The following is a 23,918-nucleotide window of genomic DNA, read 5'->3' as shown; positions in this document are numbered from 1 at the left end:
CTTTGGTGGAAGTTGAAGAAAATGGTCCATGACAAGGCTCCAACCTGCAAAGCTGATCTGGCAACAGCAATCAGAGAAAGTTGGAGCCAGACTGATGAAGAGTACTGTCTGTCACTCATTAAGTCCATGCCTCAGAGACTGCAAGCTGTTATAAAAGCCAGAGGTGGTGCAACAAAATACTAGTGATGAGCGTTCTTTTGTTTTTCATGATTCCATAATTTTTTTCCTCAGAATTGAGTGATTCCATATTTTTTTCCCTCTGCTTGGTCTAAAAAAGTAACTGTTACTGACTGCCACAATTTTTTTTTCCTGATTTCTTATAGTGTTTCTTAAAGCCAGGAAGTTGCCATTTGAAATGACTTTAGTTTTGTGTCATGTCTGTGATCTGCTTTTTTTCTACAAAATTAAACAACTGAATGAACATCCTCCGAGGCCGGTGATTCCATAATTTTTGCCAGGGGTTGTAATCTGTGCCTCCATTCTTAATGTTATCAGCTACATTTCACTGACACACAGGCTGGGAGGCTTCTAGTTCTGACATCAATTGTCAGAAACACCCGAGTACTTTGTTTTTGGACGCCTCCGTAGCTGTTTTCTGCGAATGCCGTATATTTTGGAACCGGTCATGGAAGTGCACAAAGTAATCCCGGTGGATCATCGGATGGTCACTAACAGCCTAAATCTTAATTGATATGATTTTGGTGCAACATGTCCTTTAAAGTTTTAATCTGGAATGGAAACCCAGCTAGTGTCTACTACTGACAAATGATATGTCAGTCAGTAGATAACAGACAAATAAATGGTATTACACAAATTAAAATTAAATAAATAAGGTCACTCCATATGAGCTCACTGCAAACGTGAACAGTGAGCAGATATGAAAGGACAAGTGAGGGGGAAAAATGGTCAACAATAAACACGTTTCTGCCTGCTTTTTCACACCTTTTACAATTTGATACATTGTCTAAAAAACAAACACAAACGAAAAACAGGCTAACACAAGCTACAGTGCATCTGGAAAGTATTCACAGCGTGTCAGTTGTTCCACATTTTGTTATGTTACAGCCTTACTCCAAAATGGAGTAAATTCATTTTTTCCTCTCAAAATTCTACTCACAATACCCCATAATGACAAGATGAAAAATAACTTATTTTCAGATCTCTCCAGAGATGTTCAATCACATTAAAGTCTGGGCTCTGCCCGGGCCACTCAAGGACATTCACAGAGTTCTCCTGAAGCCACTCGTTTGATATCTTGACTGTGTGCTTAGGGTCATTGTCCTGCTGAAAGATGAACTGTCACAGAACAGCCTCAAAATTGAAATTCAAATCAATGATTTTGATCACAAAAGTAAGAGAACTATTTATAGAACATTTTTTTATGAACTCAGAACATGAATTTTCTTAAGGGTATGAATGAGTAATCAATCAGAAAAGTTTTATTGCCATATGAGTGAACAAGTTCACAACATTAGGAAATTGCTGCGGTACTTGGTGCTAACATTAAAAAAGAGTAGTAAAACAAGTAATATATAATAAAACTTAACACTACAGCAATGTTACAAAATGTACAGAATGTATGAGCTAAGATAAATAAATGGTGATGATAAATGGTGATAGCAACAATCTAGAGTTCTAAAAGTTCTTATTGATGAAGCTAACAGCAGAGGGGAAAAAAATGTTCTTATGGCGGGAGGTTCTGGTCCGAAGGGACCGTAGCCTCCTGCCTGAGGGGAGGAGGTCAAAAAGGCTATATCCAGGGTGAGAAGGATCGGCTCTGATCCGACCTGAGCGCCCCAGTGTCCTGGAGGTGTACAGGTCGTGAAGAGATGGAAGGTTGGAGCCAATCACCTTCTCGGCAGAGCGTACAATGCACTGTAGTCTCTGTATGTCCCTGGTGGTGGCTCCAGCATACCATACGGTGATGGAGGTGGTGAGGATGGACTCGATGATGGCAGTGTAAAATTGCACCATGATCCTTGCTGGCAGGTTGAATTTCTTCAACTGCCGCAGGAAGTACATCCTCTGCTGGGCCTTCTTGACAACAGAAGTAATTTTGGACTCCCACCTGAGGTCCTGGGTTAGAGTGATTCCCAGGAAACAGAAGGTGTCCACTATGGTGATGGGGGTGTCTGCCAGGGTAATGATGGGGAGAGGGGCTGTGTTCTTCCTAAAGTCCACAATAATCTCCACTGTCTTTTCGGTGTTCAGCACCAAGTTGTTATAGCTGCACCAGGACACCAGTCGTTGGACCTCCAGCCTATAGGCGGACTCATCCCCATCAGAGATGAGTCCAATAAGGGCGGTGTCATCTGCAAACTTGATAAGCTTGACAGACTGGTGATCAGAGGTACAGCAGTTGGAACAGAACAGCCTCAGAATTGACATTCAATGTAGTAGGAATTTATGAACTAAGTATGCATGAACAAGAGTTGTCATAATCAACACAACTTTCTTTTTTATTATTATTATTATTTTTAATTTTATTATCAAACTGTGATTTTTTTTTTCAATTATTTCTTTATTTTTACTACCTAACGTTCTTGGCATTTTGATTAAGGTGTCTGTGTGCATGTGTGTGTGTGTGACTAAGTGAGAGGGAGAGAGAGGTTGTTCTAAGACTGTTTATTTTTTAATGGTCTGTGTGAACTTGGTGATTCAAGCAAACATCCAGTGAAGCAAACAGGGAAATATGTCAGCCTGGTTCACTGTGTTCTTCTCAAAAACACCGCGTTCAGTACGAGCGAAGTTTTCCAACTGACTTTATATCACCAGCCAGCAAACAAACGGTTAAAAAAAAAAAAAAAAAAAAAAAAAAAAAACCCCTGACCGGAGTGGAGTCAGTGAGCGACACAACATGAGCCGTTTTCAGCTCTGTCTTGTCAAATGCACCACGTACGTTATGAAACAAGTTCACCAAGTAATGTTAAATACCATACAAACCAAAACAGAGGTGAACTGAAGAAAAATTAAGGAGCACATCAACGTGAGCTAGAGTCAAGCCAAGCACAGAGAGAGAGAGAGAGCGAGATCCTGTGTGCCTGTGTGTGTGAGAGAAGCTGCAGAGAGACGTGTCTGTCTAAGGAGTGGTGGGTGCTGTGTGTGACTGGCCAATCACAGAGTGTGAAAACAGTCAGTTATCCAATCAGGATTTTCCTTCAGCACGAGCACAGATATTGATGAGTTTTATTCAGATCATGCTTGTGCTCGTCAAAAATGCTTTATCCGTACTGGATACTTGTCTGAAATGAGTATCCGGCTCAACCCTAGTCTGAGAGTCCTTCAGGTGCCTTTTGGCAAACTCCAGGTGGGCTGCCACATGCCTTTTACTAAGGAGAGGCTTCCGTCTGGCCACTCTACCATACAGGCCTGATTGGTGGATTGCTGCAGAGATGGTTGTCCTTCTGGAAGGTTCTGCTCTCTATACAGAGGACTGCTGGAGCTCTGATAGTGTGACCATCAGGTTCTTGGTCACCTTCCTGACTAAGACCCTTCTCTCCCGATCGCTCAGTTTAGATGGATGGCCAGCTCTAGGAAGACTCCTGGTGGAGCCGAACGTCTTCCATTTATGGATGATGGAGGCCACTGTGCTCAGTGGGACCTTCAAAGCAGCAGAAAGGTATCTGTACCCTTCCCCAGCTTTGTGTCTACAGACAACTCCGTTGACTTTATGCTTGGTTTGTGCTCTGACATGCACTGTCAACTGTGGGACCTTATATGCAGACAGGTGTGTGCCTTTCGAAATCATGCCTTATCAACTGAATTTACCCCAGGTGGACTCTAATTAAGCTGTAGAAACATCTCAAGGATTATCAGTGGAAACAGGATGTACCTGAGCTCAAGGCTGACCTTCATGGCAAAGGCTGTGAATACATATGTACATGTAATTTCTTAGTTTTTTGTTTTTTTTTAATACATTTGCAAAAATCTCAAACTTTTTCACATTGTCATTATGGTGTATTGTGTGTATAACTTTGAGGAAAAAATTAATATCTATTTTAAAATAAGGCTTTAACATAAAATGTAGAAAAAGGGAAGCACTGTGAATACTTTCCAGATGCACTGTATATGTGGCCTTGTTTTGAACAAAGGAACATTCAGGTTAAAATTACTTAAGAGGAGATGTATAAGTAGAACAATCAACTATGAAATGGGTGGGGCGTGACTGGGGTAACATATGAGTGGTAATAACATTGCAGCAGAGAACTGTTGTGCTATGGAGGAGGATGAAACAAAGAGGTGATTTAATATCAAGTACCTGTCACCCTGAGGGCTTCCCCGGCTTGTAAGAGAGAGACAAATTTATCAGAGAGACAAAAGCAGGAAGAACGACACACGTGACTAAGCATATCTGAGGTAGATTCTCCACCTCTCTAACTCTTCATGCATAAAATATTTTGTCTGACGAGCATTATTTGTGCAAGAAAATGTTACAGATACCAGAAAAACTCTGCAGAGGCAATTATGTTATTATAAAAATGGGAGTTGGCACCAACCTGTGGAGTGGATGCTGTATCAGATTTGGCAGCATCTTGAGCCAGTGCTTGAGCAGAACGTGAACGTGGTGGGGGTTTAGGGGAGGCTAAAGTCTGCAGGGGTCCAGGTGGGGTAGCAGCAGGGGGCCCTGCTTTGGGAGGTGCAGCAGATTGTGGCTGGAGAGGAGCTGGCAGTGTGGGCTGTATCGGTGCAGGGAGCTGGGACTGAACAGCAGGGGCAGGTTGGGGTTGCATGGGTGATGGAACCTGGGGTCTCACAGGTGGGGGACCTGTGGGAGGTGGTAATGATGGTGGAGGACCTGAGGGAGAAGGACATATTGGAGTCGCATCTATATGATGAAACAGAACACAAAAAATAAGTTTTAAAAACGTTCTTGCGTCAGTGAACCATGAAATTTGTGTAAGCACATTTGCTCACCCAGGGGCAGCTCAGCAGGTTTAATCTGAGCACTGGGTACAGGCCGTGGGGCTCCTGGATGGGTGTCTGGGATGGGTCGAGGTGCCCCAGGATGCACCTCTGGGATAGGTCTGGGTGCTCCAGGGTGAGAAGGAGGTGGTGGGCGAGACTGAGGTGTGATACTGATCACCCCAGCTCGAGGAGGGATATTCTGGAGGAAGGAGGAGAGAAAAGTAAAATTAAAAATTAGCCATTTGGGAAAAAGAAGAAAGTGTCGCACTGTTTTCGTTATGATTAGGGGTGCTAGGACATAATGTGGCACAGTGCTTTTTTTTTTTTAAATGCCATGATGATTTGCATCATGAATGTTACAATGGATCATTGTGTTATTCTGAGCAGATCCAGGCCTTCACTGAGCTGTCATACTGTAGAGATTAGTTTTGACTGAGAGCTTAAAGGGCATCATTTTTGATATTTTAATATAAAGAAGCCCATTTTCTTTTTAATTTGATGTCATTACAAAATTCAAACATATTAAAGCTCAAGGGTGGACAAAGACTTTGTTAGTACAGTGTGTATGTTTCCTCATATTAGTGTCTCCATAATGTACACACCTTGTGGATTTAAAGTCTAAATTAAAGCATTCTTGAGCTCTGTTTTTAAAGAAGAAAAATTACTTGATAATCTTTTATAAGCAAATGTATTCACCAAAACACTGCTGCAAAAGCACTGGATCAAAAATAATGGCACTAAACCCAAACCTTGAGCTGCCTGTATTGTAACAAGAGCTATAAACTCACTGGTCTTGAAACACTTCCAGCTTTGGGACCTCCTGCTGATGCCTGGCTTCGACCTGAAAATTTTATGGGAGACAAAATGTCAAACAGCTGTGTTTTAATTGGAATAATTGTTGTGCAGTTCAAAGAAACCAGAAATACACTGTACAGGCAAACAGCATTGTGGCTGACTTCATGACGAATGATGACATAAACATTCCTGAGCTGCAGAAGCTCTGACAGACAGGGCTTCTTCTGCAAGTTAACAATTTACTACAATTAATTTCCTTTCACAATTTTCTTGCCCCTCTGTATGTCTACACCTGTGTCGCAGTTCATCTCATCAGGCACCAAACAAAAACTACACATAGCCTTGGAGTGGCAGAAGAATTCAGATATGTGCACAAAAGCCAGGTGAAGACGGGCACAGTTGAACTGTGAAACTCTGTTCTCCACCCTGGGAAAGGATTATCTTTGTGTCCAGACATAACTTGACAGGATTAGTGCAAACACAGAGATAATCTTAGCTCCTTGTCACTCCTACATCAGAACAGGAAAACCCACACAGAGAGAGGCACACATAAGAGGAATACAAATCTACAGTCTGGTACCTACACAGAACCCTTTTGTCTGCAATGCTACTCTGACATAAGCCTACCTTATACACTCACCTGCAGCTGCTTCTGGCCGAGGTAGAGCGGGACTTTTGGGTCCTTTGCAGCACAAAGGAAACCAAACCACAATACTGTTATATATAAAGAGGCATATTGGTTGCAGCAATTAGACGCTCCCACTGACAATGGCTCACACACACAAACACCATCAACACCACTCTGTGTGTTCCTGACAAATGTGGTCCATTTATTACAAAGGAGGAGTAGGAGAAACTGAGCATTAATACACAACTGAGCACATAGCTAGAGAGAAGAAAACTACTGCTATGAAGGCTATAAATGCACCAGACTCTGTCTAAACAAAGATTATGATGCTGAACAGTAAGTAATACAAAGATGTTGACCAGGAGAGATCTGAAAACATTTGCGACTGAAGACAGTGCTAACTTAAACAGTCAGACGCTCCAGGGCATGACAGTAACTGCCCACCCAAGCTCGCCAAAATAAACAACTTCAACGCAACAACTGCTGCATAACAATGCCTATTTCAGATAAATATAAGTGAAAGCAGGGCTGATGTATAAAGGCAACACAAAACATGGAGTAATAATTCTAAAATCTTGCTCTGAGAGAGGCATGCTAATATAATATACACAGATTACATTAGACTGAAATTGGCTGCCACGACAGCAAACCCCTAAAGACACAAACTGACCAAGTTTGGACTCACTGTGGGAGATGAGACAATAAACAACCAGACCAACTCAACACATAGTTGCATGACAGTAAATGTTTAAACTTTCCTGAACCACTCAAATAACACAAATTGCACATTTAGACAAGAGAGAGAGAGCAGTGGTAGCAGAAATAGAAAAGAAACTTGGATGGAAATATACAAGTATAGTTTGTAAGTAAGTTTGCACCATTCTGATGCTGAAGTCTACCGAGTTAAGGGGTGGCATCCAAGAATTACCCAGTGACCATAGTCTCAAGTTAATTTACCATTATGGGTTATAGATATCTTGCACACAGACATCCCAAAGGTTTTATGTCTGTATGAATGGCTTACAAGTTTCTGAGATAAACTTCTCCTATTTAAATATCACCATGCAAGGCAGCGATAAAGTCTTTACAAGGAAGTCCAGTGTGACATTTTACCTGAAGGTGGGGGTGGACGCTGAGGTGGTGCAGGTCTGGCTGGGGGAGCATTAGGACGAGGGGGAGGTGGGCGTTTGGGTTCCAGGCCTTGAGCTGTGGGAGCACCAGGCTGGAAGTCAACAGGAGGCCCTGCAAGGAAAGAAATAAATAAGGTATAGTTTTATGAAATAAAACAGTTTTATGTCTGAAGAAAAACATGCTCATTTGCACTTTTGTTTTCTGTGGAAATGTAGGAGTGCTCCAGCACACCTGAGTATATGCACACTGACCTGATGCATAAAACATACCTTTGTATTTTTCTCCAGAAATTTAGATTTCTCTTGAAGTTATAGAGTGTAGGATTTACTGGCGTTTGATAGCTGAAACTGAATATAGCATTCATAACCATCTGTTCATCAGCATATAATTAGTAAGTATATAATTTTCTGCAACAAGGAATCAAATTGTTTTCATAAGTTTAGAATGAGCCTTTCTTATCTACATAGGAATGGGCTCCCCCATGGAGAAGGGTACCATGTTTCACCATCATATTAACACAGGAGCTCAAAGGGGGGGCATACCTATTCTGTTTATTGCATTTTGTAGTGCCGCTGCCAGACTGAAGGAAAAAGAGGAGGAATCGGTGTTTTCTCGCTATATACTGTCAACTGGTCGCTAGTGCAGGCGAACAAGTTTGAGAACCCTTCTTATTGTGAAATGGAGGATCATATATATTGGTTATCATAGGAGAAGCCAAGGGAACATGAAGCCCCATTGCCAAAGAACTGAAAATATCAAGGGAAGCAAATCATCACTGGTGTTGGCACAATGCAATCTGCAAGCTCACCACTAGATGACACTAAATCCTACACACTTTAGTTTTAAAGACCATGATCACATGCTAATTCAATAAACACAAACCAGAAGGTGACAAGCAAAAGTTTTGACACTGTGGTAAAACACTGAAATATGTCAATTTTATAAGAATATCAATCAATCAATCAATTTTTTATATAGCGCCAAATCACAACAAACAGTTGCCCCAAGGCGCTTTATATTGTAAGGCAAGGCCATACAATAATTATGTAAAACCCCAACGGTCAAAACGACCCCCTGTGAGCAAGCACTTGGCTACAGTGGGAAGGAAAAACTCCCTTTTAACAGGAAGAAAACTCCAGCAGAACCAGGCTCAGGGAGGGGCAGTCTTCTGCTGGGACTGGTTGGGGCTGAGGGAGAGAACCAGGAAAAAGACATGCTGTGGAGGGGAGCAGAGATCGATCACTAATGATTAAATGCAGAGTGGTGCATACAGAGCAAAAAGAGAAAGAAACAGTGCATCATGGGAACCCCCCAGCAGTCTACGTCTATAGCAGCATAACTAAGGGATGGTTCAGGGTCACCTGATCCAGCCCTAACTATAAGCTTTAGCAAAAAGGAAAGTTTTAAGCCTAATCTTAAAAGTAGAGAGGGTGTCTGTCTCCCTGATCTGAATTGGGAGCTGGTTCCACAGGAGAGGAGCCTGAAAGCTGAAGGCTCTGCCTCCCATTCTACTCTTACAAACCCTAGGAACTACAAGTAAGCCTGCAGTCTGAGAGCGAAGCGCTCTATTGGGGTGATATGGTACTACGAGGTCCCTAAGATAAGATGGGACCTGATTATTCAAAACCTTATAAGTAAGAAGAAGAATTTTAAATTCTATTCTAGAATTAACAGGAAGCCAATGAAGAGAGGCCAATATGGGTGAGATATGCTCTCTCCTTCTAGTCCCCGTTAGTACTCTAGCTGCAGCATTTTGAATTAACTGAAGGCTTTTTAGGGAACTTTTAGGACAACCTGATAATAATGAATTACAATAGTCCAGCCTAGAGGAAATAAATGCATGAATTAGTTTTTCAGCATCACTCTGAGACAAGACCTTTCTGATTTTAGAGATATTGCATAAATGCAAAAAAGCAGTCCTACATATTTGTTTAATATGCACTTTGAATGACATATCCTGATCAAAAATGACTCCAAGATTTCTCACAGTATTACTAGAGGTCAGGGTAATGCCATCCAGAGTAAGGATCTGGTTAGACACCATGTTTCTAAGATTTGTGGGGCCAAGTACAATAACTTCAGTTTTATCTGAGTTTAAAAGCAGGAAATTAGAGGTCATCCATGTCTTTATGTCTGTAAGACAATCCTGCAGTTTAGCTAATTGGTGTGTGTCCTCTGGCTTCATGGATAGATAAAGCTGGGTATCATCTGCGTAACAATGAAAATTTAAGCAATACCGTCTAATAATACTGCCTAAGGGAAGCATGTATAAAGTGAATAAAATTGGTCCTAGCACAGAACCTTGTGGAACTCCATAATTAACTTTAGTCTGTGAAGAAGATTCCCCATTTACATGAACAAATTGTAATCTATTAGACAAATATGATTCAAACCACCGCAGCGCAGTGCCTTTAATACCTATGGCATGCTCTAATCTCTGTAATAAAATTTTATGGTCAACAGTATCAAAAGCAGCACTAAGGTCTAACAGAACAAGCACAGAGATGAGTCCACTGTCCGAGGCCATAAGAAGATCATTTGTAACCTTCACTAATGCTGTTTCTGTACTATGATGAATTCTAAAACCTGACTGAAACTCTTCAAATAGACCATTCCTCTGCAGATGATCAGTTAGCTGTTTTACAACTACCCTTTCAAGAATTTTTGAGAGAAAAGGAAGGTTGGAGATTGGCCTATAATTAGCTAAGATAGCTGGGTCAAGTGATGGCTTTTTAAGTAATGGTTTAATTACTGCCACCTTAAAAGCCTGTGGTACATAGCCAACTAACAAAGATAGATTGATCATATTTAAGATCGAAGCATTAAATAATGGTAGGGCTTCCTTCAGCAGCCTGGTAGGAATGGGGTCTAATAAACATGTTGATGGTTTGGATGAAGTAACTAAAGAAAATAACTCAGACAGAACAATCGGAGAGAAAGAGTCTAACCAAATACCGGCATCACTGAAAGCAGCCAAAGATAACGATACGTCTTTGGGATGGTTATGAGTAATTTTTTCTCTAATAGTTAAAATTTTGTTAGCAAAGAAAGTCATGAAGTCATTACTAGTTAAAGTTAATGGAATACTCAGCTCAATAGAGCTCTGACTCTTTGTCAGCCTGGCTACAGTGCTGAAAAGAAACCTGGGGTTGTTCTTATTTTCTTCAATTAGTAATGAGTAGAAAGATGTCCTAGCTTTACGGAGGGCTTTTTTATAGAGCAACAGACTCTTTTTCCAGGCTAAGTGAAGATCTTCTAAATTAGTGAGACGCCATTTCCTCTCCAACTTACGGGTTGTCTGCTTTAAGCTACGAGTTTGTGAGTTATACCACGGAGTCAGGCACTTCTGATTTAAAGCTCTCTTTTTCAGAGGAGCTACAGCATCCAAAGTTGTCTTCAATGAGGATGTAAAACTATTGACGAGATACTCTATCTCACTTACAGAGTTTAGGTAGCTACTCTGCACTGTGTTGGTATATGGCATTAGAGAACATAAAGAAGGAATCATATCCTTAAACCTAGTTACAGCGCTTTCTGAAAGACTTCTAGTGTAATGAAACTTATTCCCCACTGCTGGGTAGTCCATCAGAGTAAATGTAAATGTTATTAAGAAATGATCAGACAGAAGGGAGTTTTCAGGGAATACTGTTAAGTCTTCAATTTCCATACCATAAGTCAGAACAGGATCTAAGATATGATTAAAGTGGTGGGTGGACTCATTTACATTTTGAGCAAAGCCAATTGAGTCTAATAATAGATTAAATGCAGTGTTGAGGCTGTCATTCTCAGCATCTGTGTGGATGTTAAAATCACCCACTATAATTATCTTATCTGAGCTAAGCACTAAGTCAGACAAAAGGTCTGAAAATTCACAGAGAAACTCACAGTAACGACCAGGTGGACGATAGATAATAACAAATAAAACTGGTTTTTGGGACTTCTAATTTGGATGGACAAGACTAAGAGTCAAGCTTTCAAATGAATTAAAGCTCTGTCTGGGTTTTTGATTAATTAATAAGCTGGAATGGAAGATTGCTGCTAATCCTCCGCCCCGGCCCGTGCTACGAGCGTTCTGACAGTTAGTGTGACTCGGGGGTGTTGACTCATTTAAACTAACATATTCATCCTGCTGTAACGAGGTTTCTGTAAGGCAGAATAAATCAATATGTTGATCAATTATTATATCATTTACCAACAGGGACTTAGAAGAGAGAGACCTAATGTTTAATAGACCACATTTAACTGTTTTAGTCTGTGGTGCAGTTGAAGGTGCTATATTATTTTTTCTTTTTGAATTTTATGCTTAAATAGATTTTTGCTGGTTATTGGTGGTCTGGGAGCAGACACCGTCTCTACGGGGATGGGGTAATGAGGGGATGGCAGGGGGAGAGAAGCTGCAGAGAGGTGTGTAAGACTACAACTCTGCTTCCTGGTCCCAACCCTGGATAGTCATGGTTTGGAGGATTTAAGAAAATTGGCCAGATTTCTAGAAATGAGAGCTGCTCCATCCAAAGTGGGATGGATGCCGTCTCTCCTAACAAGACCAGGTTTTCCCCAGAAGCTTTGCCAATTATCTATGAAGCCCACCTCATTTTTTGGACACCACTCAGACAGCCAGCAATTCAAGGAGAACATGCGGCTAAACATGTCACTCCCGGTCCGATTGGGGAGGGGCCCAGAGAAAACTACAGAGTCCGACATTGTTTTTGCAAAGTTACACACCGATTTAATGTTAATTTTAGTGACCTCCGATTGGCGTAACCGGGTGTCATTACTGCCGACGTGAATTACAATCTTGCCAAATTTACACTTAGCCTTAGCCTGCAGTTTCAAATTTCCTTCAATGTCGCCTGCTCTGGCCCCCGGAAGACAATTGACTATGGTTGCTGGTGTCGCTAACTTCACATTTCTCAAAACAGAGTCGCCAATAACCAGAGTTTGTTCCTCGGCGGGTGTGTCGTCGAGTGGGGAAAAACGGTTAGAAATGTGAACGGGTGGGCGGTGTACACGGGGCTTCTGTTTAGAACTACGCTTCCTCCTCACAGTCACCCAGTCGGCCTGCTTTCCCGGCTGCTCGGGATCTGCCAGGGGGTAACTAACGGCGGCTAAGCTACCTTGGTCCGCACCGACTACAGGGGCCTGGCTAGCTGTAGAATTTTCGACGGTGCGGAGCCGAGTCTCCAATTCGCCCAGCCTGGCCTCCAAAGCTATGAATAAGCTACACTTATTACAAGTACCGTTACTGCTAAAGGAGGAATAACTAAACATTTCACACCCAGAGCAGAAAAGTGCGGGAGAGACAGGAGAAGCCGCCATGCTAAACCGGCTAAGAGCTAGTAGCTACGCTAAGCTAACGGATTCCTAAAAACACGCAAAGTGAATAATGTGTAAATAATTTAGAGGTGATTCAGCAGAAGGAGTGCTTTAGTTAAGGCACGTAAAGATTACACTGGGAAACAAATCGTAATCTAGATAACTAGATCAATCTAACTGCGCAGATTAAACAGCTAACAGATACAGAAAAACACCGCTGTGCTCCGGAACAGGAAGTGATACAATACCGCAGTGAGAGCCAACCACCAGGCTGTGAGACGTCCCAACACTGAATAGTCCTGTGATCAGGTCCTTGTGCACAGCTGTGAGTCACAAGACAAAGCTGACACTGCATCATAAAATGTGTTTTTAGAGGACAAAAGCAGTGTATCACACCCCAAAAGCACTCTAAAGCTAAACCCTTAGCCAATCAATCACACACTACATTTTACCTGAAATTTCTCTCTCGCCTGATGTTGGACTTACTTCTGCTTCCACAGATCACAAACAAAATTAACAAACAAAATGAGTTTAGATTCCAGCAAGCAGATCATAGAAGCTGTGCAGACCCGTGCTGGATTCTAGTTTCATGATGGAGCAAAATTTACCTTGAGGTGGTTGGGATGTTTGTGGAGCACGGCTGGGCCTGCTGGGGGCTGCAGGTTCCCCATGGGTTGGGGAAGGACAGGGACTACTGCGGGGGGAAGGGAAGGGAGAGGATCCAAGACCCGAACCTGCCCCAGGCTGCAGGTGCTGGGGCAGAATTTCCTCTACCTCCTCATCCACATCACCTGGTGCAGAAGACAAGGAGGAACAGATTAATGCTCTAATAAATACATAAAAAGTGATAACTTTCTTTGTATTAGTTGGAACAAAAGAGCAGAATATGTTTAGATACCTCTGAATTTTAAGTACAGAACTGAAAATATGTTCAGAAATAAAATGTATTATGTAATATTTAGAAAATGTCAAACGTTACTCAACAACAAAAAAGTTTGTCATGTCACAAAATAAAAATACAAACAAAAAAATGTATGTGTGACAGTTCTTGGCACACTATGATACAATCACAGCTAGTTTTCTTTAGGCAAGTCAGGGGATGGATACATGAACATTTCCAAGTCACTGGAAAGGTCTTGGACTTATATTTTGTGCCACAGTATCAACCTACATTACAGACTTGTCCTGGGGCCTGATTGGCAATCAATAAGGCAAGCAAGTGGTCCATCCTGAGCTCCTGAAAAACACTCAACTTTCTTCTGCAGTCTGGCAATACATGGGTATCAAATTCCAGTTGCTGGAATCCTTTACATACTGGGTCATGTTCAGAGAAGCACAGCACATACTCAAAATGTAGCTGATGTTCCCTCACAATGCAAGAAGTATGTATCTAAGTATCTGAGCAAGTACTTATTTGACTCAGTCCTTCCTATGCAACCCAAGGATCCTCTGAAGAGACCTACTATCAAACACATGTAGTCATTGCCTTTGGTCAAGCATTAAGGGCCTTTCACATTGAACACGTCAGGCCAATCCGTCAATGCTTTCTAATCCGTCGGATGCGTTTCCAATGTGTCGTGACGTAGACGCTTCGCTTCGGAAGCGGCAAGGGGGCGGATATTGCTATGTCACACTCTGGCTGTTTCCACAGCCTGAAAAAAGTTCAGCGATCGCCATCTTGAATTTGCATCACCTGAACCACAAAAAAGCTTTAAAAAACAGCAGTAGAACAATTCTCCCATCACCCTGCTGGGAGAAGCTTTTTTCAGCTACTTTTCGGAGTGATGCCGGCCGAGGGAGGACTGACAACTTGGTGGGATATCGATCGAACCGCGACAGTGGGCCGACCCACACGGAGAAGCCGGCCTTCAGGCATCATTCCTGGGCAGACCGAGGCAGGCAGCCGGGGGGATGGAGCAAACCCACTCAGTCCGAAATCTCCCACTTTTTGGATATATGAGAAGTCCCAGTTTTCCCAACGGAGTTTAGTTCTGCAGCTTTATCGATGTGAGAATATATATATATATATATATATATATACACACACACACACACACACACCTTAGCTTAGCCTTTTAGCACAGTTGATCTGAGTGAACGCGTTAATTTGTAAATGGTTCAGTCTTTTTTATTTTTACCAAATAAAGCTATAGCTTTTTTTGGAGACCACAAAAGCTCAATTTTAAATAATTTTTTTTTCGGGCGTTTTTTTCCCCATTGTTTTTCTCCCCCCCCCCCCCCTTTTTATATATAAACTGTTTAGTGTTTCTTTATATTTACATAAATATTTTTATTTGTCCCAATCAGGAACATTTGCTGTGCAGACAACCTAACTTGCATTGATGAGCTGAACACCATGAAGTCCAGTCGAAAGAAAACATCTCTGCTCTTCAGCAACACCACCAGAGATCAAAGCTGCAGAAGAGACCTTCATCTGGTCCTGAGAATCCAGCATAATATCACCTGCTTCTAAATAAAAAGCTCTTTCAACAGCAACTATTTTATTATTTTTTAAAAAGCTGTTTCATTTTATATTTTAACCATAAATGAACAGATCATTAAAAATGTCCACAAATCAAAGTCAAACGACATTTGCACAAGTAGAAGCTCTCCACTTATTGTGCTCAAATTCATATTTTAGAAATGACTCTGTCCTGATAACAACATTAAAGGCAATTACATATTTTGGCAAAATTACAAGTTGAAATGACTATATAAAAAAATCACCGAGGTTTATGTCACAGAAATCCTAGTTTACAATCAAACTGCAGTCATTGTTAAATTATTTCCTGTTGCATTTATAATAAACATTTGTATTTATTTACAGTGTCTTTTTTTCTGGTTGAAATGAGATATAAATAATCTAAGAGACTTAAAAAAATGTACAAATTTCCATGTTATTTTAAACAAGAAATTATCTAATCTGAAATAACAGGTGGTTTTAATTTACAGACGAAAGGTTTCTAAAGAATCATTTATTGATTTATTTAGCTATTTTAATTACAAGTGTTCTAAACTTTTGTTTTAACAGTAATCAGAAATTTTGAGGTAACAAACAACAACGACAAAAAACTTCCAAGGATTTTTCTTCAGAAAACAGCAGTCCTGTGACACGTTTGTTTTGTAGAGATCAGTGGTTTCTGCCACTAGTCTTCCATGTTTTGGCCCGAGGCGTTGTTCCTATTGGACAGCGCGAAGGTACGTCATAGGTCAGAGCGTCGAAAGTGGGACTGAGTTGAACTTTGACTGCGTCAGCCTGCTGACAAGCGGCAATGCACGCTCCCGTCAGAAGCGTCGGTTTAGCTCGGCTTTTGACACAACGTTTCTGATGCATCTAAAAAGCAACGCGTCTCATTGAAAATAATGCTTTTTAGAACGATTTTTGACGCATTTGACGCTTCCGACATGTTCAGTGTGAAAGGCCCATTAGACCTTTATTCTCCTTTAAAGGTATCACCATCGGCAAACACCTTTATCCAACAACCTCATTACTCCTAAAGCTCTCAATCTCAAAGGTCAAGCACCCAGACACATGAATGTCACTGCCAAGACAGGCAAATCTCTCAACAAGTTCAACACTTTCACCACATACAGATATATTTCTGATGGTTGAGTCCACCAGTCACTAAAAGCCTAAAACCTAAGGGGCATTTACATGACCATGCCTTTGCTTCACAACACATCACGACACAGGTCGTGATGTGTCGTGCTGGAGAGTAAACTCATCTTTAACTGGTGCAGACAGGATGCCAGAGGGGCGCTGGTGCGTGCTATTGCCCACAGAGAAATGTTCAAAAAAATCTTTCATGCACAAATGTCGTGCTATGTGGTGCGATCTAATCTCCAACACTACGTGCAGCTCATCAAGTAAAACAGTAAACAAGTAAACGAGTAAACAAGAAGTGAACAGAGCAAGTGGTGACGTCAGCGGTTCGCATCAGAGCGCAGCTCATCTGAAGGATTATAACAAGAAATTAAATCTGTTATAAACATAAAAATAAATACTTTAACAGCTGCAGACAAGAAGGAAAAAACACGCAACTGTTTTATCAAGCCATGACAATGTAAACAAGTCAAATAATTACCTTTTTCCTCTGTGATTCAGGAAGTGATTAGAGCGGTTTTCAACAGCAAATCTGAAGAAAAAAATGATTAATCTGCCACGAAATAATTATTTCATATACGAGGTCTGTTAGAAAAGTATCCGACCTTTTTATTTTTTGCAAAAACCTGATGGAGCATGTCCTGTAAGACTTCAACACGGAGGCGCTTTTGCTCCGTCACCAGCTTCGTGCCGAAGCCATCGGCATGAATTTAGCTGCAACTCTTTTCATGTGCCGAAAAAGTGCTGATGTCCACCTCTTCTGCAATTTCTCAGATAGTCACACGACAGTCCCGGATCACCACAGCGTTCACTTTGGAAATGATCTGGTCATTTCAGCGTGTTGATGCCGACCGGAGCGTGGCTCACTCTCCACTATTGTGCGGTCGTCTTTAAACCGGTTGTACCGCTCCTTAATCTGTGTGATGCCCAGAGGATCCTCACCAAAAGCCGTCTGAATAATCCGAATGGTTTCCACCTGGCTGTCGCCCAGTTTCTGGCAAAATTTGATGCAGTCGCGCTGCTCCAGTCGTTCCGCCATTTTCCTTGCAAAGAAAATCCGACAAGAGACTACACCCATCCTCACACAAAGGCTGCTTACAAGCAAATGACGCAATCGACAGGCGTGAAAAAATTCACGCATGTGCACGAAGGTTCAAGGTTGGCTCATGCAAGCACACGTGATTCAAATCCATCAGGTGTTTGCAAAAAATAAAAAGGTCGGATACTTTTCTAATAGACCTCGTACGCAGCTCCAGCGCAGCGCGCGTGGTAGTCAGTAGAACAAAGAACGGCGTCCAGCTGTGAACACAGCGGGTGGGATCGTCACAGGTTGTGCTGTTGCGTGAAGCAAAGGCATGCTCGTGTAAATAGAGTACGGTGTCTCTTTAAAGAAATGCTCTGAATCGACGTCAGTAGAAGAAGCAGCGGCCTGAAAGTGCAGCCGTAAATGTGCAGCCTCCGGCTCTGCAGACACATACTATTGTGTAAAATGGCCTTTAAGCCCCTTTCACACCGGGCCCACATGGAGCTGCGTCGTGCGGCGTCATGACGACGCCACGTGGAAGCAACCCAGTGCCGAGACAATGTAGCTCAACACCACAACAGCGCGAGGGACGCAAAGGAAGAAGCAAATCGGACACCAAAAATTAAACATGTTTAATTTTTTTCTGCATCCTGTGCTTGATGCAGAAATTAAGTGGTTTCAGCGCAAGTCAGGGCAACGCGAAGGTACTCAACGTGACTGGAAGCCACACGCTCACAATACAACGTTACCCGACGCCAATTTGTGATTCCTGCTGTTCCACTGTTGCCGAAGTATAAATCACGCAGGATTATTTTTATACCGTGTAAACAATGCAGTAAAACTACACGCTCAAAGAGCACAGAAAAAAAAATGCTGATTGCAGCTGTTGCTGCAGCTCCTCGCTCTTAAATTCTCTCACAAATGTGTTTAAATAAAGTCCATAAAAGTCCTGCTCACAGACAGATTGGCAGAGACAGGACATGTCCACATCGAGTAAAAAGTCCAGACATCTTCAGTCCACTCACAGATGATTGGTTCGCGCACATGTGAACAACTAAAAGAAAGAACGAAAAAAAAAAAAACTGTCTCGTCCCTCAAACTCTCATCATTCTGTTAAATAAAGGACAAAAAAGGACACACGTCCTGCTCACAGACTGATTGCCAGAGACAGGACATGTCCACATCAAGTATAACTCCAGACATCTCCACATTTACTCACGGAGAAGAAGCAGAGACTCTGCCTCCATTCCCCACAGCCATCCCGATACCTTTGTATAAGCTGACTATGATGTTCAGCAAGGTATTGTGTATGACATTATGTATGTCTCAGGATGTGCCTCAGAGCAGCTCACACAAATGAATCAGATACTTTGTGAAAATAAACAGCAAAGAAGAATTGCTGATATCTGTGCTTGTGCTGAGTTGAGTACTTGCAGAGCTAGAATGCAGCTGGCTAACTTCTTGTGGGTGATAAAACCATGCAGCTCTGGTCATTTAGCAGCAAGTAACTAGGACTGAATCCTGTTAGGAATAATTCTTGCAAGCACCTTTTCAGGAATCCAGAGAACAGTGTAATACCCCTGTAACTGTTTAAGTACAGGTGACTACCCTTTCCTTTCCAATGAGGGTTGACAAGTCCTTTCTTCTAGTTGTTGAGATGATACCCATCCCAGAGATGGGAAAAAATATTGCTTACAACACCATCACCGTCATTACCTGTCTGGAGACGTTCAGGTTCAGTACTATAGATACCTGCAGCTCCCACCCCCAATATACACATACACACACGCACGCACGCACACACACACTTGTTTAACCACCTTTGCAATCTCACTGAAATTTGGTGGCTCACAGCTGACTGGCAGATCAGCCACCGGAATGCTGGAACTGGAGATGTGTAACATAATTTCAAGGACAATCTAATGTCATTCCTTGAACTAACTTGCCTTTGTTATATATCGAACAAGTCAAATAACATTCTATCAAATCATTGTGGTATCTTTTAAAATAAGTGGTAGCATGCTGTATGAGTCATGTTTTTACTGTAGTAGATACCAGCATGTCTTGTATGCTTAAAGTTACCAGTCTCTTCTCAGTGGTCTTTACAGCAATCACACTTAAAGTCCTTCATACACACAGAGAGGCATGCTTGGCCTTTGCAACGCACCTTCCATATCGTAATCATCATCACCCATGTCAGTATCTTCAGCAAGCAGCGTGGAACTGGTTGATGTGGGGATGCTTCCACAGATTCTCTCCACGCTCATTTCTTCCTCCAAGCTCTTTATCCAACCTGGGTTCTTCAGGCGAATGTCAATCACCTTACCAAGGACCTACATTGCAATCAAGACAGGCAACGAGAAGTACATACCGATTACCTTTAACAAACACAAACAAAATCTTGTTTTGTTGAGATGTCTTTAATGTTATGTGGCTGAGTGCAATCAATTTGGACTTTACTACTATATGTGTAGTCTGTAAAGGCTTACAGTTGAAGCACTGAGAGACAGGGCAGCCAGAGCAGAGTAACCCTCGAGGAAAGTCACCCACATCTTCTCCTCAACAAACCTGGATAAACAAACTCATTACCATTACAGTCTAGCTGTCTCAAGAAAGCATGTTCTGCATTTCGGCTTCTGGCTTACCTGATTAGGATGACCTCGCCAAACTCAGCAAACTTATCCAGCAGTTCATCTATGAGTGCATCGTCAAAGTAGTCATTGGGTCCAGATGTGCAAAGTGAAACCAGGATGGTGCCATCAGGAGGTCCCTGCAAGCTAATCACATCTTTGTAGACTTGGTGTCGATCCTCTGGGTCGACCTCCAGGATATCAACATCCATTATTGATACTACAGGCCTGGAACCAGACAACAACACAAATACATATATTTAAAATGAGAACACACAAAAAGAAGTGTACTGTATGTGAGGTAAAACAGTTTTCACTTACTGATTTCTTGGCAGAATTACCTGTGGTCTGAAGTCTTAAGTTCAGCCCTGCCATAGTACTTCAGAGTCCCAGGAGTCCAGGGCAGTTCTGGTGACTCCCCCTTCCCTCCAGATGCAGAAGTGGCTCCAACAACATTCATCTCCTCAGCTGCACAATATATATATATATATATATATATATATATATATATATATATATATATATATATATACACACATACATATATATACACACACACACACACACACACAAATGCATATGTGTACAACAGGTCATGATGTTGTTGTTTCATATGTAGGGAGAAAAGACATTTTTGCTTCAACAGTTTCATGTTGTCTTCAATCACCAAATCCACGTTGACACTCCTACGCACCAGTTTTGTCAAAGTTCCACTTTCTTCTCTTCCACAGTATGCGGTCAGTCCAGGCTGGTGTGCGACACTTCTCACTTGTGTCGTAATCATCTGAGAAGAGGTCATACTTGTAGGTTGGGGCAAAATCTAAATTCCCTTCGATGAAACCTCTGAAGACCTGTGGAAGTTAATTTAGGGAAGTTGTTCTAATCATGCAGCTAAAGTCTAAAGGATGCATATTCTGGAATAAGTGTGTTTTGACTGTCTCACAGACAGCTGCTTTAAACATCATGCACCAGCCGTTAAAATTTATACAAGACTCAAAACTCAAGCCCAATACAACATGTTTTCTTCAAAGACACATTTATGATGTCAAAAGAGGAAAAAGTAAAAACAAACAAACAAAAAAAAACTTTCTATACATGCATTCTAAATCATACCAAACCAGAATTCTTCTGTTCCAACAACTGGTCTCCAGCTGTAAGGGCATCCCAATTTTGTTGTTTAATCAGCTCTTTTACTTCCTCATTGGGCAAGTTGATACGGTAGTTGAAATCTCCACACCAGAATACATAGTCGTGTGAATACAGGAGGCGCCCCTGGGAACCAAAACAGTGGAGGTTAATCTCAGATGTAGAATCTATTTATTTATTTATTTATTTTAAACCACTTGTTAATTAGTTATTACCATAGGAAAACTGAGCCTGCGAGTAATCTCACTGTAGTCATCATTCCTCTCCTTAACCTGTGACTGGCCTGCAGCAAAGTGAGAACAGAGGAAGCAGATGCTGGTGGTGTGGAACAGCAGGCGGATTGCCACACCGCCTTTATTTCCTGTAGCGCCACCCATACCGGTTTTTACTGTATCTACAGCAACATCCCTAGAGGGAAAAATTTGAAGAACAGATTATGCATTGTTGTGAATCTAAAAACAGGTGCCTATGGGTGATTATTAGAACATTTTTAATTATAGCTTCTGTAGGTGACTTACTGCTCACTCACTTCAGAAAACAACAAAGTAACATTGTCTGATTTGCAACAATTTTATTTAATGAAGTGAGCTATAGATACCATATTACAGTCATGTAGTTAAGCTCAGAATTTAAAGATTACGCTACGTACCATATATACTAAGGTTGCTAGACCTTTACAGTAATCCTACACTTCCCCAAAAGTGCACCTGTTCCCCCCATTGCAATTAGATGTCTCATAAGAACATGTGCATTTCTAACCTGATGAAGGGTGCATGCTGTGGGCGGATGAACACAAACAGACAGACTCCCACCAGCTGCTCTGATGCCAGCAGTACATACTTATGGTCCCTTGAGATGTTTTTTTGGAGCTCAGCTGCCCACAGTTTCTGGTTGGTAGTGCTGTAAAGAGCAATTCAATAAGATGCTGAAAACTGAAACATGAAAATGTACTTTACAACTGTCTGCTTTGAAATTTATATATGTGACAACTTTATTTTTTTAATACAATGGACAGACAGTGCAAAACCCACATGTACATGTTTGACACAAATGTATGCAAATTAATTACTTGTGATTTAGTGACTGATACCACAACATGGTTCTGTTCAAGACAGCCATTTTATGACTAACATCCAGTTTATCTTCTCTGTGTAATCCATATTCTGTACTTTAACGTTTCCCATAATGCCCCTGGCGGCACCCTGTGCTTCCCAGAATGGACCGCAGTGCCAACAGAGTTCCGGCGTCTCACAGCGCATATAAAAAATGACTAACGAGGACATGGATGGCGTTGATCCAGTGAATTCATGGGCAATTATGAGGATGACATGTTCTCCCAAGTTGAGAGGGTTATTTAGAGGAGGTGTAGCACCTGTGATGGACTTCTGCCGTGCCCCGATGTTGTCCTGTTGTCCATACTTCACGACGTTTGTTTACATTGTGCCCTGAATCGGTGTCGCTGACCGAACAGTCCACAGTGCCTTCACTGTGCCTGCGTCATTAGCAGCAGTTCACAGATTATCACTTCGTTTCTGCTTCAAACTGCACTCCAGTCATCACCTATCTCAGTGACAGATATCTGAAGCTTTTGTAGAACAATCTTTTCCACATACAGTCCGCATTATTTCATCATAAAAGACGGAGGAAGTGATCAGAGTGCCGCGGTTACACACGCTGCTAGCTGATGCGTTCACTGCATGTTGGTCATTTCAAAGTGTCACCGAATATTGCCTCGTTTCTGCTTAAAACTGACTTGAGAATGATTTAAGAGGTTTTACCTTGGCATCTGATGGTTAATAATCACATTACTCCATTTGATAACTTTTGGTGAAGAGACTCTGTCTCAGATAAGCGGCTGAGCTCCGAAATGACACATGCGCAGTGGAGGCAGGGCGGACCGTTCGGTCTGCGACATCGGAACTCTGCTGAAACTGATCTCTCGCGTGAGTCACAGGCCGCGACACGGTGCGAGATTCACAACTGCGGAACACTGAATGGGCTCATAATGGTTTGAGTTAAAACAATTGTGACCATAAATTTAAGTTTTCAAGGTCACCCAAGATCAAAGGTTATATTCCAAAAAGAAGAGTGATATGTAGCTTCAAATGAGTATTTAATAGTAACCATAGGTGTATCTTCAACCATATCCTTGAAATAGCTATTCTCAATATCCTCATACCGAAGCATTGGGCCAAAGTTTTGGCTGTGGCCTGTGACCTTGCCTTTTTACATGACCATGCTTCCATTAAGTTTGGCTCAAACTGGACATAAACTCTTTCAGCTAGTTTGTTCACACAAACAAACACATGCACACGAGACCAAACCCCCCCCCCCACACACACACACGTGCTACATACTGTTGTATGTGGGTGTAAATATATTAAACATTAGCTATAAAGAACCCACATGTCCTGTGGGTGAACTCCCTTTTGATTTTGCTCAAACTCAACAGGATGAGCAGGATGGTGTGAACATGAGGCTGGACTCAACATAAATACATACCTGGCACTCACAATGTTTCCAGCATTCAGTTCAACCATTTCTTCAAAACCAATGGCAAAGATATCAATTGGGTTGCTTTTATTGTCTGTAGGAAGAAAAATATTGCAATATTAGATCCACCACCATGTCAGCAAACTGGAAATTTTACCCAACATGATTCTGACTTATGATTTACAAGAAAAGGTTATTTTATGACATTTTTTAAACCACTAGAATCTTACAGTTTTGAACAATATACAG

General features: G+C 41.7%; 1 protein-coding gene across 5 annotated transcripts in view; it reads right to left on the bottom strand.

Moving 5' to 3' along the window:
* synj1 (synaptojanin 1) overlaps positions 1-23,918 on the bottom strand; it is a 54,877-nt gene that overhangs the window by 6,039 nt on the left and 24,920 nt on the right. For 3 of the 5 annotated variants that reach the window (XM_034178304.1, XM_034178306.1, XM_034178305.1), the window contains 15 exons: positions 23,679-23,763; positions 21,936-22,076; positions 21,392-21,584; positions 21,144-21,302; positions 20,725-20,881; positions 20,372-20,498; positions 20,046-20,258; positions 19,890-19,968; positions 19,568-19,733; positions 13,381-13,563; positions 7,442-7,570; positions 6,341-6,382; positions 5,694-5,746; positions 4,915-5,104; positions 4,497-4,825 (listed from right to left, as the gene is read on the bottom strand). In XM_034178304.1, the coding sequence (XP_034034195.1) occupies positions 4,497-4,825; positions 4,915-5,104; positions 5,694-5,746; positions 6,341-6,382; positions 7,442-7,570; positions 13,381-13,563; positions 19,568-19,733; positions 19,890-19,968; positions 20,046-20,258; positions 20,372-20,498; positions 20,725-20,881; positions 21,144-21,302; positions 21,392-21,584; positions 21,936-22,076; positions 23,679-23,763 (2,246 nt within the window). Of the gene's footprint in view, positions 1-4,258; positions 4,283-4,496; positions 4,826-4,914; positions 5,105-5,693; positions 5,747-6,340; positions 6,383-7,441; positions 7,571-13,380; positions 13,564-19,567; positions 19,734-19,889; positions 19,969-20,045; positions 20,259-20,371; positions 20,499-20,724; positions 20,882-21,143; positions 21,303-21,391; positions 21,585-21,935; positions 22,077-23,678; positions 23,764-23,918 lie in introns of all 5 variants that reach the window. The other 2 variants (XM_034178308.1, XM_034178307.1) reach the window with 2 other exon arrangements.

This window comes from Thalassophryne amazonica, chromosome 9, assembly GCF_902500255.1.
Source record: "Thalassophryne amazonica chromosome 9, fThaAma1.1, whole genome shotgun sequence".
Classification (NCBI taxonomy): domain Eukaryota; kingdom Metazoa; phylum Chordata; class Actinopteri; order Batrachoidiformes; family Batrachoididae; genus Thalassophryne; species Thalassophryne amazonica.
This window is presented reverse-complemented; position numbering and strand designations above follow the sequence as displayed.